The sequence below is a fragment of the Pyxicephalus adspersus genome, chromosome 3, assembly GCF_032062135.1.
Source record: "Pyxicephalus adspersus chromosome 3, UCB_Pads_2.0, whole genome shotgun sequence".
Lineage (NCBI taxonomy): Eukaryota > Metazoa > Chordata > Amphibia > Anura > Pyxicephalidae > Pyxicephalus > Pyxicephalus adspersus.
The window spans coordinates 111,148,019-111,163,627 of record NC_092860.1 but is presented as its reverse complement, the minus strand read 5'-3'; the positions used below and the strand labels follow the sequence as shown (position 1 = coordinate 111,163,627).

General features: G+C 35.5%; 1 protein-coding gene across 1 annotated transcript; it reads right to left on the bottom strand.

Annotated features, from left to right (window-relative positions):
- Positions 1-1,939: 1,939 nt before the first annotated feature.
- Positions 1,940-15,285, bottom strand: APELA (apelin receptor early endogenous ligand). Its single transcript, XM_072406010.1, has 3 exons — positions 15,108-15,285; positions 9,745-9,834; positions 1,940-3,365 (listed from the first exon to the last, which is right to left on the bottom strand). The coding sequence occupies exons 1-2, from the start codon at positions 15,181-15,183 to the stop codon at positions 9,746-9,748; spliced, it is 165 nt and encodes a 54-aa protein (XP_072262111.1). The 5' UTR covers positions 15,184-15,285; the 3' UTR covers positions 1,940-3,365; position 9,745.
- Between the last annotated feature and the right edge of the window lie 324 nt (positions 15,286-15,609).

The following is a 15,609-nucleotide window of genomic DNA, read 5'->3' as shown; positions in this document are numbered from 1 at the left end:
TCCCAATTAATAGGAAATATTTTAGGAAACTCATTCCAGTTTGCTGGATCACCCAGGTTCTCTCATGAAAGTCAATTTTCTCCAGTCCTGGAGAGCTTTAATAAATCATGTGTGGTGCCTTTACACAAGGCTAAGCCATGGCCAGGTTCTTAGGTTCATGTTTAAAGTTTGTCCCAAGAACATGTGTTTTTCCTGATCCACCTTGATGGCAACCCCCAGTTCAAATCTGACACCAAATTACTTTTACCATCTAACATAGACATCATTGTGGCTCCAGGGTTCGAATGTAAGAATTGAATACTAAAGCTAAGCCAGACAGCCAACAAAGAAACCAGAGCACTGATTTCTTACCTGGAGATCAGATGATAGCCGGGGTAAGATTAGCCTTGAAAGCTCATTTATATTCTACTTAGCTGTATTTTATGCATGACGCCATCACTAGTGTTAGAACACTTTTAAACCCTATTCACATAAACAATTTTATTGTGAATGAAACGTGGATACTTTAGCATCTCCTCAGGTGCTGCTCATTTACAACCTCCCTCCAGAACCGTGGCTGCCAATATTTGAAGGTGGGTTGGATCAGATGAGGACAATTTAACCTCCCTAGAGCTAACCCCGAGTGTGACTCGGGGTAGAAAAAAGTTGCTAAAAGTGGTAACCCCGAGTCACACTCCGGGTATGTAAACCTATGGGAAGGTTAGTAAATACAGTGCTTACCTGATCCGCCGGCATCCCACGCCACGATCTCCGTCGTCTTTGTTCTTCTGCATTCGATGAGTCACCGGGGAGTTCCCGGTGATGTTGGTGCGCATGTATGTTCCGGCCGAGCGGGGCCGGAAATTCAAAATCAATTTGTATTGCATTCAATACAAAATAACTGTATTGAATGCAATACATTGGATTTTTATGTGTAAAAGCAGTACACTGTTTTCAAGAACATTTATTTTACAGTCTATATAATAGTATGAATATAATGTGTATTTTTTTAAAATTTTAAATAATTACATTTGTTTTTTTCTATTAAATATATAGATTTTTTAATTTATTCAATTTATTGTTTTTAAATGATTTTGTGTTTCAAACTTTATTATACTCATACTATTATATTATACTGTAAAATATATTTTCATGAAAAACAATGTACCGCTTTTAGACATAAAACCGGAAAGAAATGAACCACAAGGGAGGTTAATCCAAGGACTGAACTGTTTGGACCTTCAGGACCTTCTAACTTTCTGTGATATACACTTGGTGGCTTTCTAAGCTTTAAGTTGTACACAAATGCTAAATTCTTGTTGCCCAAAATTAACGCGGGTGGTTGTCTCAAGCAAAAATATCAAATCTGTAGATGTTTCCCAATGTTGTGTAGTGATCTGTCCTCAACAAGCAGCTGTTCCACTCCTGCTGTTTTGTAATGAGAAGGACACAGTAGGGTGTTTTATTTTCCTTCTCCCCTATACTTTCCATATAATAGAACAGTGTTGGCTGTACAGCTCTCGTTTGTTCTACAGTCACTAAAAAATAGTTTCAAAGACAATATTCTGTACTTGGCTGAAGCCATGTAGTGTTGTGTCACAACCTATACCTGTAGGCCGATCCCATTCATCTCCAGTGAGTAGTTACAATATGGTAGAGCCCCTGTATCATTTCATACAGGCAGGGGCAACGGCAGATTTTCTAAATTTGTATTTAAAAAGGCAATGCTGGCTGTTAACCTTTGGAGAAGAGTTTACCAGGCCAAATGGAAATGTTCCCCAGTCTGACCCTAATTATGTCCATTTTGTACCTAATAATATATACATATATATGTGAACACGCATGTTCTAGGGTTTTGCACAGCAGCCAGATGGTAGAATATGTGTAATGTTGTTTCATTCAGATTATAGACTTTTATGAGAAAAAAAAACTAGAGATGTCAAAGACTTTTTTTCTTTTTTTTTCTATTAAAAAAATAACACATACACACATACAAGTGATTTAAACAGTACTTCAATATTTACAATATACACAATATAAAATGGCATAATACCTTTTAGTATGAATAATACTTTATCTGTAATATGAGGGTCAGTTCAATGTACTTTAAAACGTTTTTTTTTTTTCTGTGATCTTCATATTCATATTGGGGAGCTTTTATAAAAGAAAGAAGAAAAAAAATAGACCTGCCATTATAAAAAAAATTTGGGAGCTGCCAGTGCTGATCTTTCCAAATCAAAAGTGGTTTTACTTTCTCTCATGCCTATCCTATGGTCTCATTACTAAAGCTGCATACATGGGTAAAATGTATGTCGCTGGAAACAATCTTTCATGATAGTTTCCAGCAATGGAGAATGACAGATGAATGAGCTCTGTACACACAGGGACCATTATGTTCTATGGAGAGGGGAGGATGAATGAGCGACACCCCATCGTTCTCTCCTCCCCTGACTTGTAGAACAGTCCTTTCCAATCAATCATTCATGGATCCATCGGGACAGATTGCGACTGATGTACACACGTCAGGTTGTTATCCAACATGTGTACATCGCCTAAATTATTTACTAACAGAACTAGCATACAGACTTAATGTTATTGCCTCTGTGCTTGTTTTGGGTCAGAGTCTCTAATTAATAATACCAATGGATAAACACAACAGCCAGGTTGCTAATGGCTAATAAACCATCAACAATGGCTACACCTATTTATAGCATAACAGTAATACTTTAAAACTGATAAAAAGCCTAAAATAAAAATAATTCCACATTGTATTTCTAAGATAAATATCATTGCGAAGTGATATTAATCTGAAGAAAATATGTCCATATCTGTGTATATTCCCTTACATCCCACAATCCTTGTAATAACGTCTATTTTCTTCTTGTCCTTGGTGTAGTTTACATGTGCACTGTTAAAGCGATTCACACGACTGCTATCCATTTAGCTGGAGTATAAAATTTAGTCTTCGCTCTGATGAAATATGAGGGGTTTCTGTGAGATGAAGAGAACATAGGCTGTGGTGTAGTATGATATGCAGAACCATAAAATTAGAGTGGGACGTATAACAGTTACCTTCTTGAATACGCTCCCAGGGAAGAAAAAAATACTTTGCTTTCATATTTTTTATATACATCATACATAGGATTTGTTTTTTTTAGTCTTTTGAAACATAGCTGGCTGTACAGCACCTGGCTGTCACGGAGGAATTTCAAGTCTTATTGCAGTCTCTGGCCAATGATTTAATCCCTTAAATTTAGTCTTTGCTTAACATCCTGAAGAGAAAAGTGATCAAGGTCCATGGAGATGTGTATCTGATATGTGCAGAGCATCCTTTAATAAATAATACTTTTCTTTTTCCCCCATCCTGCTCAGCTATTATAGATGACCTAGAAATAGAAAAAAAAAAACATGTTAGATGTGGGTTATGTGAGGACACAAGTACTGAACATCTTTATTCCAGGTAAAATATTTTTTTTCTATGGTACACTGCATAAACATAATCAAACCTTGTAAATTAGACACCCAAAGTCTCGTACATCCATCTCATACATCTACACATATGGTTAGGTAACAACATTACGGTATTGCTGGGAGAGGCCACTAAGATTCTGCTGTTTCAGTGCAGGTCAGAAAATTTAAAGATGAATGTGAAATTATTGAGTCTAACAGTGTTGCTGACTCTCTCCTAAACTACTAGTTTCCTGGCTGGTAATGACCCAACAGCTTTAGAGCATCCCGAGTATGTGACATAGTACATGTTCACTAGTAAGAAAAGTCAGAAGTTCTTATATACATGCTCATTCCATGTCAGTAATTACTGAAGCCAGAGAATTAAAATGTCAGGCAGGCATATAATATATTTTCAGAAGGAAAAGTCAGCATTGCTAACCTGTAAATTTCTTGTAAAACAACAACTTACTGATAAAGTAACCTTCCATCGATTCTGTCATCTGAGCATACATTTAAAAAAAAAATTTTCAGTATCGTGATTAACAAAACCCAACGTTGGGTCCTAGAGACTTGTGAGGAGCTATACAACCCTGTAGGCACAAGTCAAACCATTGTATGTAATGCTCAAACAATCAGAACATTGTGGGTATGATTACTGCTGACATCACAGCCGGATCCAGAAGTATAAACCCGAACAAGCATTAAACAAAAGATAGCAGAAATGCAGATTTCTTTTTTCTGCAACACTAATTAACTTAACATGTTGCAATAGTGAAGTTATAAATAAACTATTTTTTACATTTTATTAAACATTCGTTCCGTTCTACAACGTGTTTGACTTTTGGAATGTTATGACAGTAGTACAATAGATGTTTAAGGCCGATTCAACCTTTTTAAGTAAAGGTTTATTGTTCGGAAGAACTTGTGAAATCCTTAGTCTTGCATTGACATCTAATTAGTTCTTAAAATATTCATTTCCCTGTTAAAAAAAAACTTTAGTCTATAATCCCTAGATTGAGCATTCCACTAAAACTGGTATTCATGGTTTTGAATAACATGTGTGCACTTATACCATTCATCCTGTAACAATATAATGGCTATTTATGTTTATTGCTTGACTTTTAGATTCTTTAAATAATTGTTGTTAGTGATATATTTAATAATAAAGGATGTTAATGCTTTTTTTTTTTTTTTTTTAAGTTGTCTTCCTTTGTCACATTCCTTGAAATACTTTTAAGGTTTGTACACTGATAATGTAGACAATGGGCTAAGGTCAAACAATGAATTGTTTCTGTAGGCTATTTAATTTGACCTAGAGGGGTGGGGCGTTACCAGTCCAGGTAGAATACCCTTTATGCAACCGATACTTTGTTGCCCCCTCTTCACTACAATAAGGGTCTATAGTAAATATGTTCTGTTGAAATCAGCTAAATTATCAAGTTAGCCATTCATCATCTGCTTGAGAGCTTCAATAGGACTGCGGAAGCCCTTGAGATAGTAATGTTTTAATAGGCACAGTATCAGTCAATTAGTGGTGCTGATATTTAACAAACACAGTCCTATCTTCTCAATCCACTGCAATAATGTATCATTTGATCTGGTGCCTAGAGTAGTGTATGCAGAAGATAAAGCCAAGATGCTAATTTTGGTGTGTGACCTAATGCGGACAATGAAGAGGGTAATGTTTTGGCAACAGGTACCAGGGCTCTACTAGGGAGAGTTTGTAGTTCAAGGGATCTCATATGCATTTGGGGATTTACAAGTTATTGCTTGTAAAAATCTAGCAGAAGTTTCTTCTGCATAATAATAAATAGAACTTTTGTACTTTATGATTCCATCACTATAGCTGCTCTTGCCAGCCCCTATATTACTTATTATTAATTTTATCACCCAAAGCTGCTGCCCCACATATTTACAAACCATTATTCCACCAGGTTTCATATGTAAAGAAGACTCAAGTATTTGCCTGAATCTGGACCCAAAGACCTCCCCATATGGTCAGACTGTGCCAGCCCATCCAATTGTCCTCTGATGGGCAGCTACATTTTGATTCACTGCAATCATTTCTTGGTTACTCCCTATATTCTCTCCTTTTATTCAAACACTGTTCTAGCCAAGATACTCCTCCTTTTGAGACAAGCCTTGTGATTGATTTGCCCTAAAGCTGTAGCAAGAAACAAATATGGTATAATTGATCTTTTTACAGCCGAGTACAAGCTGGTAAAACTAAGCGTCACCATATGTCTTGGGATAATTTGTCGATAAACATCTGATTTATATCACAACATTATTTTTCCATTTCTTGTAGGCCAAATAACAAATTTCACATGAATAATGGTGTTGTAGGAGATAAACTTTCACATCTGGTTGAGGTGGAGGGGGCAGGCAATCTTTGTGTAAATAGAAACCTTAAGCATTATGTTTTTGAATCACTTAGGAAGAGTTGCAGAAACAATATTTAGAAAAAACACATTTGCTTGATAAAAATCTCATTGCAATTAAGGCTGTATAGTTTTTTCACAGTAAAAATGCAGCAGGTGAACGGCCTTGGTATTGGTCAAAAAGTCTGCTTTAGTATGTGTAGGTACATCTAGGTGCCTCCACTGAATATTTTAAAGGGTGTCTTTAATGTTGAGCAGTTGAGGCAATTTTGTAAACCTAATGAGGGCTTGCAAGTTCAGGCGGACTATAGTAAATAAAGTTTAAAGAGTGACTGGACTGCTCATGTTTGTAACTTTGCCCTGCCTAAATCATTTAGCCACTTCTACACAGTACTGAGCCATAAACAATTTTTTTTGGATCCTCATTTTTACCAGCTTTGTTTATTGGCTATATGTGCCTTTAATTTGTATATATGTAAAGTATGCTAAGTTTATAAGTCTGTGTAAAACTCTTGTAGGATTAGATGTCCTGGACAATACCACAGCTTAACTACCCTTGTGACAAGGTGCTTGTATTTGTGTTCACAACCTGCCCACATTCATCATTCTGATCCCTTTCCTTAACTTACACTTCCCAGGGGTCCAATTTTACTTAATCGCATGGTTCTTTGTCATGTGAACATGTTCCCGTTAGGGATTTAGAATGAGGCCATACATTTCAATAGGGCAAACTAAATGAATTGAATCTGACCATGATTTTGAGAGAGTGGTGGATTTACAGAATTGGAGAACAGACTATTATAGCACTTTGAAAAAATAAAAGAGAAAACATATAATTTACAGTAAGTGCATTCAAGTCTTACTTAGAATTGACTATTTCAGTTGATACAGCTGGAATTGAAAGTAAACCACTAATACATTGTACCTTTTGTATAATTCTATAAGACATGACACTACAGCACATTTATCTGCAAAATTATATTTGCTGAATAATATCATATAACTAAGATCCTTTTCATTTTAACCATATAAGCTTGAATAAGGAAGTTTCCCAAGTGACATTTAGTTTTGCTTTGCCGTACTATCGCATATTGTGGCAATTAAAAGAAGAAAATAAATTTAGATGAAAACCATTTAGACTGTAAGACTGCTTGACATAAGGGTCAATTTACTGAAGTGTGTTTTAATTACCAATGCTTTCTTTTGCAAATGTTTAAATTTTCTATCATACAGATCAAGTGCATTTATCACAATGATGTTGTTTTATTGTTTTATTACATCAATTAATGTGTCAACTTCAATTAAAGAATATCACACCAGTTGTCACTTCCTAAAATAGTGCCAGCTGCAACATGGCTATAAACTGTTGGATTTTAAACAGTATTTTCTACTTAAATAGAGTTGAGCAGAGGCAAGGTGACATCAGCTCACAGACTGCTAATGGAAGAATTGCCATGCATCCCCATTGGATCCATCCTGGCCAACAACATTGTGCTGATGGAATAATGAATGTCTCATATGGTTTATCTAGGTAAAGGATTTATTTGAGGTTTTTTTTCCCCCCAAAACAGGTGGTTTTATAATATGAGATTTTATATATATTTAACATTGGATTGAGTAGATAAGTAGGAGGAGTTTCACCAATATTTGGATTGTATAGGTTTCTGATCTGGGTAACACTCAATATAATCAAAGAACACATTTAATTTATATAAAATACCACTGAGTCCACTTCATTAAATAATATTTGAAATCGTATTAAGACTATTGTATTTGTTGAAAACCCAGTATAGAGAAAATGGTATTGTACTAAAAAGCACAGATGGGTGGAACCAATCATTTTCTGTATACCAATTCTACATGGTGCATGCAACTGGAGGTATGGCAGTGGTGGGTCATTCACCTACATCATTTGAAACGAAAAGTGCCTCATTTTAGATTGTTGGGAGATATGGTTATTGTGCCCTTGATAAAGAATGGAGAGACCCAAATTCTGGACATTAGCAACTGTTATTTTAATAAAATAGGCCAACCAACTAGGCAAATCTGGACATCAAATATGTTTATAAAATGATACTATGGCAGTAATCAAATGAACAATCAAACAGTAATTTTTTATTAAGATTAGATAATACCTTATGCATGTTTTGTTTTTGTTCTCTCTATTATACATAAAGTTTACTTCTTTGTTAGAAGTTAATAGCCTAACTAATATAATGATGGTATAATGTAAGCAGCTTGCACTTTGCTCCAAGCCCCGATTATCCATGAAGTTAACTAGTGGCCTAGATAATTACATGGCTATTATTTAATTAAACAACTCTTCTTTAAATGTTATCTTTTGCAGTTTATCACTACTGAACTTAATGGGGATTTTTATTTGGTTAAACCAAACACTTGGCCAGTAAGAAAATCAATCATTCTCTCCAGATCTTGTTTAATGTAAAGCTTTAATGGGCTACAACATTGTAATTCATTTTCACAGGCAAAACACATTACCGTCTAATGTCAATAGCTTATTTTTCTTAGAGGTAATAGGGCTGCATGGAGTAAATTATTGTCAAGGAATTTTATATTAAACATAATGGAACAAGCAATGCTGCAATACACATAAATACATGGAATAACAGAACTATTCTGTTTGGGGAAAAAAGTAATTTTAAATATTAATTGCTTTCACATTTTTTAAGAAGTTTTTCTATAGCAGTAATTTTGGTAGGGGAAAGTCAAACGTACATAGTGTTCCTTCCTCCTGGGAATGGAAATTGTTTGATGTCTGTATGGCATTCTTTATTAAAACGGAGAAGCTCCTATCATTTGCAGGATTTCAAACTTCTAGTTATAAAGAATGTCGGCACATATGTTGCTGAAAACATGTAAATGCAGAAGTACTTTTTCACTGGTTTAGTGAATAACTCTTTAAAAAAATATCTATGTCTTATTTATAACAATTCAATCTGTTATTCACTGCATTTACATTAAGACAACATATGTGTTATGTTAAACATACATTAGGTGATTTTTATCTCAATGTTTTGGATCAATATTGTGATTGTAACTACAATCAATTGGTTTTGGGAAAGGAATATAAATGAAAAAGTAGGCAATTGCTATTTACTAAAAGTTTTAGACATTCTCATTCAGAAACCTGCACTATATGTCACTGTGGTGAATACATGAAAAGAAGACTTAACAGTTACCACTGGTTGCCCTAGAAAATCCATATGCTTTTCGTTAAATGAAGCTTCAATTAATCAAACAACTTGATTAAATGAAGGTCATGGCCTTTCCTATCCAAGTTGACACATACTGTTAACTTGAAATATTTTCGTTCATCAGAAGGAAAGAGCTCTGGTTTGCTCGCTGTCATCATGAGACCAATTGACTTTTATGCAGAGGATGTTTTCAAGCGTGTGGGTGATCATCTTACCACTGGGATATACAAAGCATTACAATTTAGTGCATTTTGTCCATCATTCTTCCACTTTGCTCCCCATTTGATTGTGTATAATAATAAATAATAGCAGACAACTAAAAGAAACCATCAATTGGTACACAGGCCATATAGGAAAGAGCCACGTCAGCTGAAAAAAGTACAATGATAAACTCACTACATAAAAGCATCCATCCGTCTTGCTATTTCCAATGGATTACTGGTTGGCACCAGTACTATTGTGCCTAATAGACAGTCATTGGTAGTTTGGTCTAAAGTGGCTGTGCATAAGCATAATAAAGTAGATTTGCCGTGAGAAAAAAAAGGGATGGTTTAGCTTGCTTTACTACTTTTCTGATCTGCAAGGTCAATGACTCAGAAAAAAATTGGAGCAAATGGTCCAGCATTTAACTGCTAGACCACTAGCATGGTCATTAAAATGTCTGCAATGTCTGATAAATTAACTTAAATTATATTAGTGATAAATAAGTGAAAAGATACCTTAAGGAAAAGGTACTCTTGAATGAAGAGGCATGCATCTTTTCAGGAAACAGTTGTGTCTGTGGAGTCTTCTACGTTGACCAGGGTTTGCTGCAATAAATGAAAATCAAAGTTATCTCAATATTCTACAATGAAAAGAAGGTTAGCCAACAGAAATCACATGGTTCTGTCATACTGGCACCTTTTAGATACAAACTGGTGAAATAGAAATATCATAAGCTTGGTGTATAAAATTGGAGGACCGAATGATAGAAATATTGTCCAATGGACATATGATTGGTAATGGATAAATGATAGAAATGGATATCTATGAGTTCTATATAATATATGTCAGAAAGTAAATTTAAGTTGGATTTGACCAACAAAATGAAAACTGCACTGAAGGTATCTGTGGCTCAGAGTATTGCCTGTATAATGGTCACATTATGAAACTGTCCATACATTCACAGCCAAATCCTGGCATAATCAAGCATCAGTAATGGTGATCAGGCAAATATCTGGTTGTAGACTTCCCTAGGGAGCGATAACATGAACTGTAAGCTGATGTAAGTAATATAAAATTTATTGTGAATCTCTGTGTGTGTGGTAACCTCTTTTCTGAGTTTTAGCCATGTAAATGCCACAATTATAATGAGCCAAGTTAAAAATGAGATCACAATAGATCCAAGGGTGAGCTTCAGACTGTCTAACTGCCTTTTTATGCCTATGAGCAGCTTAGGACCACTGACTGTACTAGAATAGATAGAAACACAACGTCTTTTACACACTAGCAACCAAGCATTAAGGGTTAACAAATCCAGTGGTAACACTTAACTAATACCCTCATTTGCATTCCCTTGTTTAACATATTGTTGGGGCTTGCATAGGAACAAAAGATTTTTTCTTACACAATTACCACCAGCTCTGTGCATTTTGCAGTGTAGGTTGTATGGGGAAAAAAGGGCACATCTGCCTGCACTAATTGTAACTGAGCTACAACCTTGTTTACCTATACCCGGGAACACCAATATAGATTGAATATGCATTGCAATCTGTTCTGCCTTCAAGCATTACTAATGACCAGAATAAAGATTGCACACTTTTGTTTGTTTTCACACTATACTCCCTCATTTATATACAAAGTGAAATAGAAATTAGTCTTTTATATGAAGCACCTAAAATGTTCTGTAAATAGGATCCATTGTGAAACTGATAAATGGCGTTGGCTCAAAGTCCAATACAAGCAGTTTTTGAGTTAAATGGAAAGAGGGAAGAGTTTAATATCTGTCTAGTATTTTTTTTTTTATGTTTGCGACACTAATAGAAAGACTTATCTTCCTTACTCTGTTGCACCTACACAAAAAATAAGTGTGGTAGTCACATGAACAGAAGACATCGGCAGCAATACAAGCATTGCCAGCAATCATTACGACTTTCTTACAGCAATTGGGAATCATTTTTCTCCAAAATCACCTCTCCTCACCCCATAGCCAGTGCCTATATCTAAACCTGGTCTTCTTTCAGGTTCTCAGACTTCTTCATTAGTCAGGTCTTAATGATGCAACTCCCATGCATGCACACGCGTTACACCGGCACCATACTCCGAGTTTGTTTTATTGTAGAAAAGTCATAGCATGTTCCTTCTGCCATAAAGGACCTGCCTGCTCTATTTTTTTAAGTATTGTTCTGCTTTAGAAGAGATACATACAGCATGAAAAACCCAAAGGCGGCTTTAATCCTTGCTTGCTGTACACAAAAAAACAAAACAGTGACTGGAGTTGGACTTTATGTTTCTCGCCTTAAGCGTCAAAAAGAAGTACTGGCAGTCTACACTACTGAAATTAAATCAATGCTGTCCTATGAAGACAAAATGTCTATAGGGGTATTTTAGACCAATATTTTAATGTTTCCATAAACAAAGTCTGGCTATATACTGTAATTGTTCATGAAGTACTTCTACGACACACAAGCAAGGATCAGGCTACTTAGGGGTACATCTAATAAGTGCCTTGCAACCAGTGAACTACATATGCATTATATCAGTGTGACAGGCAGGTCATGAAAGAGAACCTGCATGTATTCCTTCACTTTAAATATTGGACAGGTGTCTCACCCCCATTGTTTGCAGGGAGACATCTGGCCATCTCTAGTAAGCAAAAATGTCATCAGGGCACACCAAAAGCATTTTATTAGGATGAGCACTGGACGTGAAGTATTGTTCAGGTGTTAGGTCATTTTTTAACATTTGAAGTCTAACTCCAGTTTTGGATAAGGTAAGAATATAGAGTTAACATTTCTATTGTTTTTTTTCTTTTAGATTTTGTGTCTTCGTTAGAAAGATGTCCTGCCAGGTCGGGAGCTGATAGGAGGTAACAAGAAATCCTACTAGATTGTAAGCTCTTCGGGGCAGGGTCCTCTCCTCCTGTATCACTGTCTGTATTAGTCTGTCATTTGCAATCCCTATTTAATGTACAGCGCTATGTGATATGTTGGCGCTATATAAATCCTGTTTATTAATAATATTAATAATAAAATCCTCATAAAATGGATACATTTTAACAGCCAGTCTAAAGAAAGTGTATATTTAGCTCCCCATTTAGGTAACTTTGTGGGTGACTCTAGTTCCTGGAAGTTAAAGATGAGAAGTTAGATCATGAATTAGAATGGGACTAAACCAATGATGTTATAAAACTAAAAATGAAGTTTTTACCTGACAGCAAAGTATGCATAAAAATAGTAAATGTCTGCAGCCAAGATGACTAATTTCTTGCCATTCTTACCAATCAAAGGCAGTAGGAAGGAGATCACTGATGTTGCTGAGCGGAAGGAGGCTTTTACAAGGAAGGCGTGTCAAAGTACAAGTATGCTGTACATACTTTATGCCAGAAGCTCCAGAGAGGCATTAGAGGAAAGTTAGAACCCCATGAGGTTGTTGCGGTCTATAAAGTTTAGACAGCAGTATAGCAAGGAAGAACAGAGCCTCAAGTAGAAATTAAAACCCAAATGTAGTTTCCAAACCTTTCACACTCCATTCAAAATTTAAATATTTACATTTTTTGGCTTACTATACACATTAATGCTGCAAAACAAAAAACTGATACCTTAGCACAAGTCCACATATTGTGCATTTTTATTTAATTAAACACTTAATATCCAAACTCACACATGCATAATTCTATAGCCAAACTCACACATGTATTATTCTAAATTTTACATTAGCTTACATACATATCCAAGGCAATGACCTACGGATACTCTAACACAGTCAATTATTATTATTTTACGTCTTCACTGAATACTCAAGTTTTATAAGGATAAGTGAGGGCTGAAAATGCTTTTCAAATAATTCATACATGTATGAAAAGGTGTAAAAACCTCCTTTATGATTATTGTCGACAGTTTAAAAGGTGCAATAGATCTTTACTAGCCAGGTGGTTAGCAATGGAGACGCAAGTTCCCCCTTTGAGCTGCTGATTTCTATCTATGTTGATGCCTTGCTATTGTATTGGTCTTCCATCACCATTTGATATGCATTTAGTGTTCCACTGAACCTTTGTTAGGAAAGAGTCAGTATCCCACCCATTCTAGGACACATTGTTCAAATTCTGTTCTATAAACTCCTTCCTCAAGCCCACTATTTTGTTATGCAGAGTGCAGCCCTTGTGTTAACCCTTTCATTGCAGGGAATATCACTGACAAGTGCCTGCAGCACAGGTGTTAGCCATTGCAAACATGCTAAATATACCTAACCTACTAAACTGGGGTCATTTGTACATGGTTGCTGTGTGCAAGTTTTGTTAATATATACAAAAGTGGCAATAATCTGTTCCTATACCTTCTCAGCTTACTGTGTACCCGACTTATAATAAACATTTTACACACATTGCAAAAGTTACCAATTTGCTGGAAAATAATAATCTTTTATCATCCTAGATCATTCTTCCCATTTTCTTGAAGGTAAAGAAGGAAATTAATGAGCCACTTGAATAATATGTCAGAATAAATTGTGCTTGTACGGTGGTGGGACTTTGGTGACCACAGATGGAAAGATATTGTTCTATCTTTCTCTCTCCAAGGGATATCTGTCATAGCAATGTCTGCCTTACAGAACTGGAAATTGATTGCCGTTCTTAAAATTATATATTACTTTTTAGAAACAGTAGCACACAAAAGCTTATCATATTACAAGGATTTTTGAGTATGCCCATTTAGGCTTCACCTACCAATGATTCTGTTGCAAGTCACAAAACCACCAACAAGTCACCAAACAAATAAAAATACATCAGTCAGACTTTAGTGAGGCACATGATGGGTAGAATTAATATAACAAGTATAACACTCAATTTTTTTTTAAATAATCAAACAGTATGTTTTGCTGTTCATAGTCCATCATATTGTGTGTCATACACATTAACATCGGATATTGAACACAGGATAATGTTTGATGCTCCAACTTTGGTCAATACACTGCTGCACACATTTCTGTCCTTTTGTGATCTATTGAGTGTAATAAATGGGATCAGCATTGCAACAAACAGCCATGCATGCAGGTGCTGTGCAATGCAGTATAATGCACCTTCCTATACTGGGAATGAAGCCTAACACAAATCTTACTTATAAGCAAAAGTTGACCAATGCCACACACTCCCAAATAATGGACTTTGTATGACTATCCTAGTCAGTGCCAGAGTTTTCAAGGGCTCCTTGATCACATACATTTTTATAGGAAAGATTGTTATATCTTAGAAAAAAAGAACTTCAATTTCAACAGATCATTTCATTTAGGATGTTGCTGATTTATCACTTGATTAAATGAAATAACTACCATTTATCTAAAAACTCCTTGAGACTAAAGTTATCCCACAGATTAAATTGCAGGTGAGGTGGTATGCTTTTTTTCTTTACAAATCCTATAAATGATCAGCTGTTTATTCATTATTTTTTCTTATCTAATTCAAGTCTATGTAGGAGGAGAGGGAAAACTGATAAGACTAAGTTGCAGAACTGTATGGTTATAGCAGGTTGAGCGCTCAACTGCATGACTGCTAATTGCTTGTGTAGCAACTCCCATTGAAAGTAATGTGTTAGAGATTGCAGGAGCAACTAATACATTAAAATTGCCTTTGTATCTTTTATCCTGCTTTAGATTTTATGTATTTGCCCATTTAAAAAAAAATCAATATTTCTACCGCACACCTGCATTAGGAAAAATGTATTCATCATTGGAGAAACTTTAAAACTGGCTCAATAAATATCATATAACAAAAAAAAAAGAAAACTTAATATTTTACTAGTCAAAATCCTGCAATGATATTAGACAGACAATGCAATAATATCAATACTGTTTGGAAAAATGATAAAATAGTGATAAAAAAAAATCTTACCTGGTCTCTGTCCATTCACAAGAAACAGAGTCATCAGAATGATCAACAACATGTAGGATAGTTTCAGAAAATCCATTTTCTTTTGATAAAGAAATCCCAGTGAGATTTGGATCTGATATCTGAATTCCTTGAATGCTGCTTTCAACCAACTCTACTCAGAGTGAAGTGTTTGCTGCATAACCCTGCAAGGTTAATGATCACAGGAGACAAGGTATAGAGCCTCCCACTTTGTGCCTTTCCCTCTTACCCAGAATATGGGCCAGCCCTGCTTTCCCTAGACAAATAGTCCCAGAAGCAAAGTACACAGTAGCTGCTTGCCAGGGGATATGGAATAAAAAACCAAAAAAGGGCTCTTTGCTTTAAATACTTGTCCAGGGAGACCTATGCAAACTAATTGCACATTTGCAATTGTTTAGCTGCATCTCCTATATTGAGCTCATATACAGCAAAGCAAATGGAAATGACAGGAAGTCTCTCTATTGTGCCTATTTTGAATGAATCC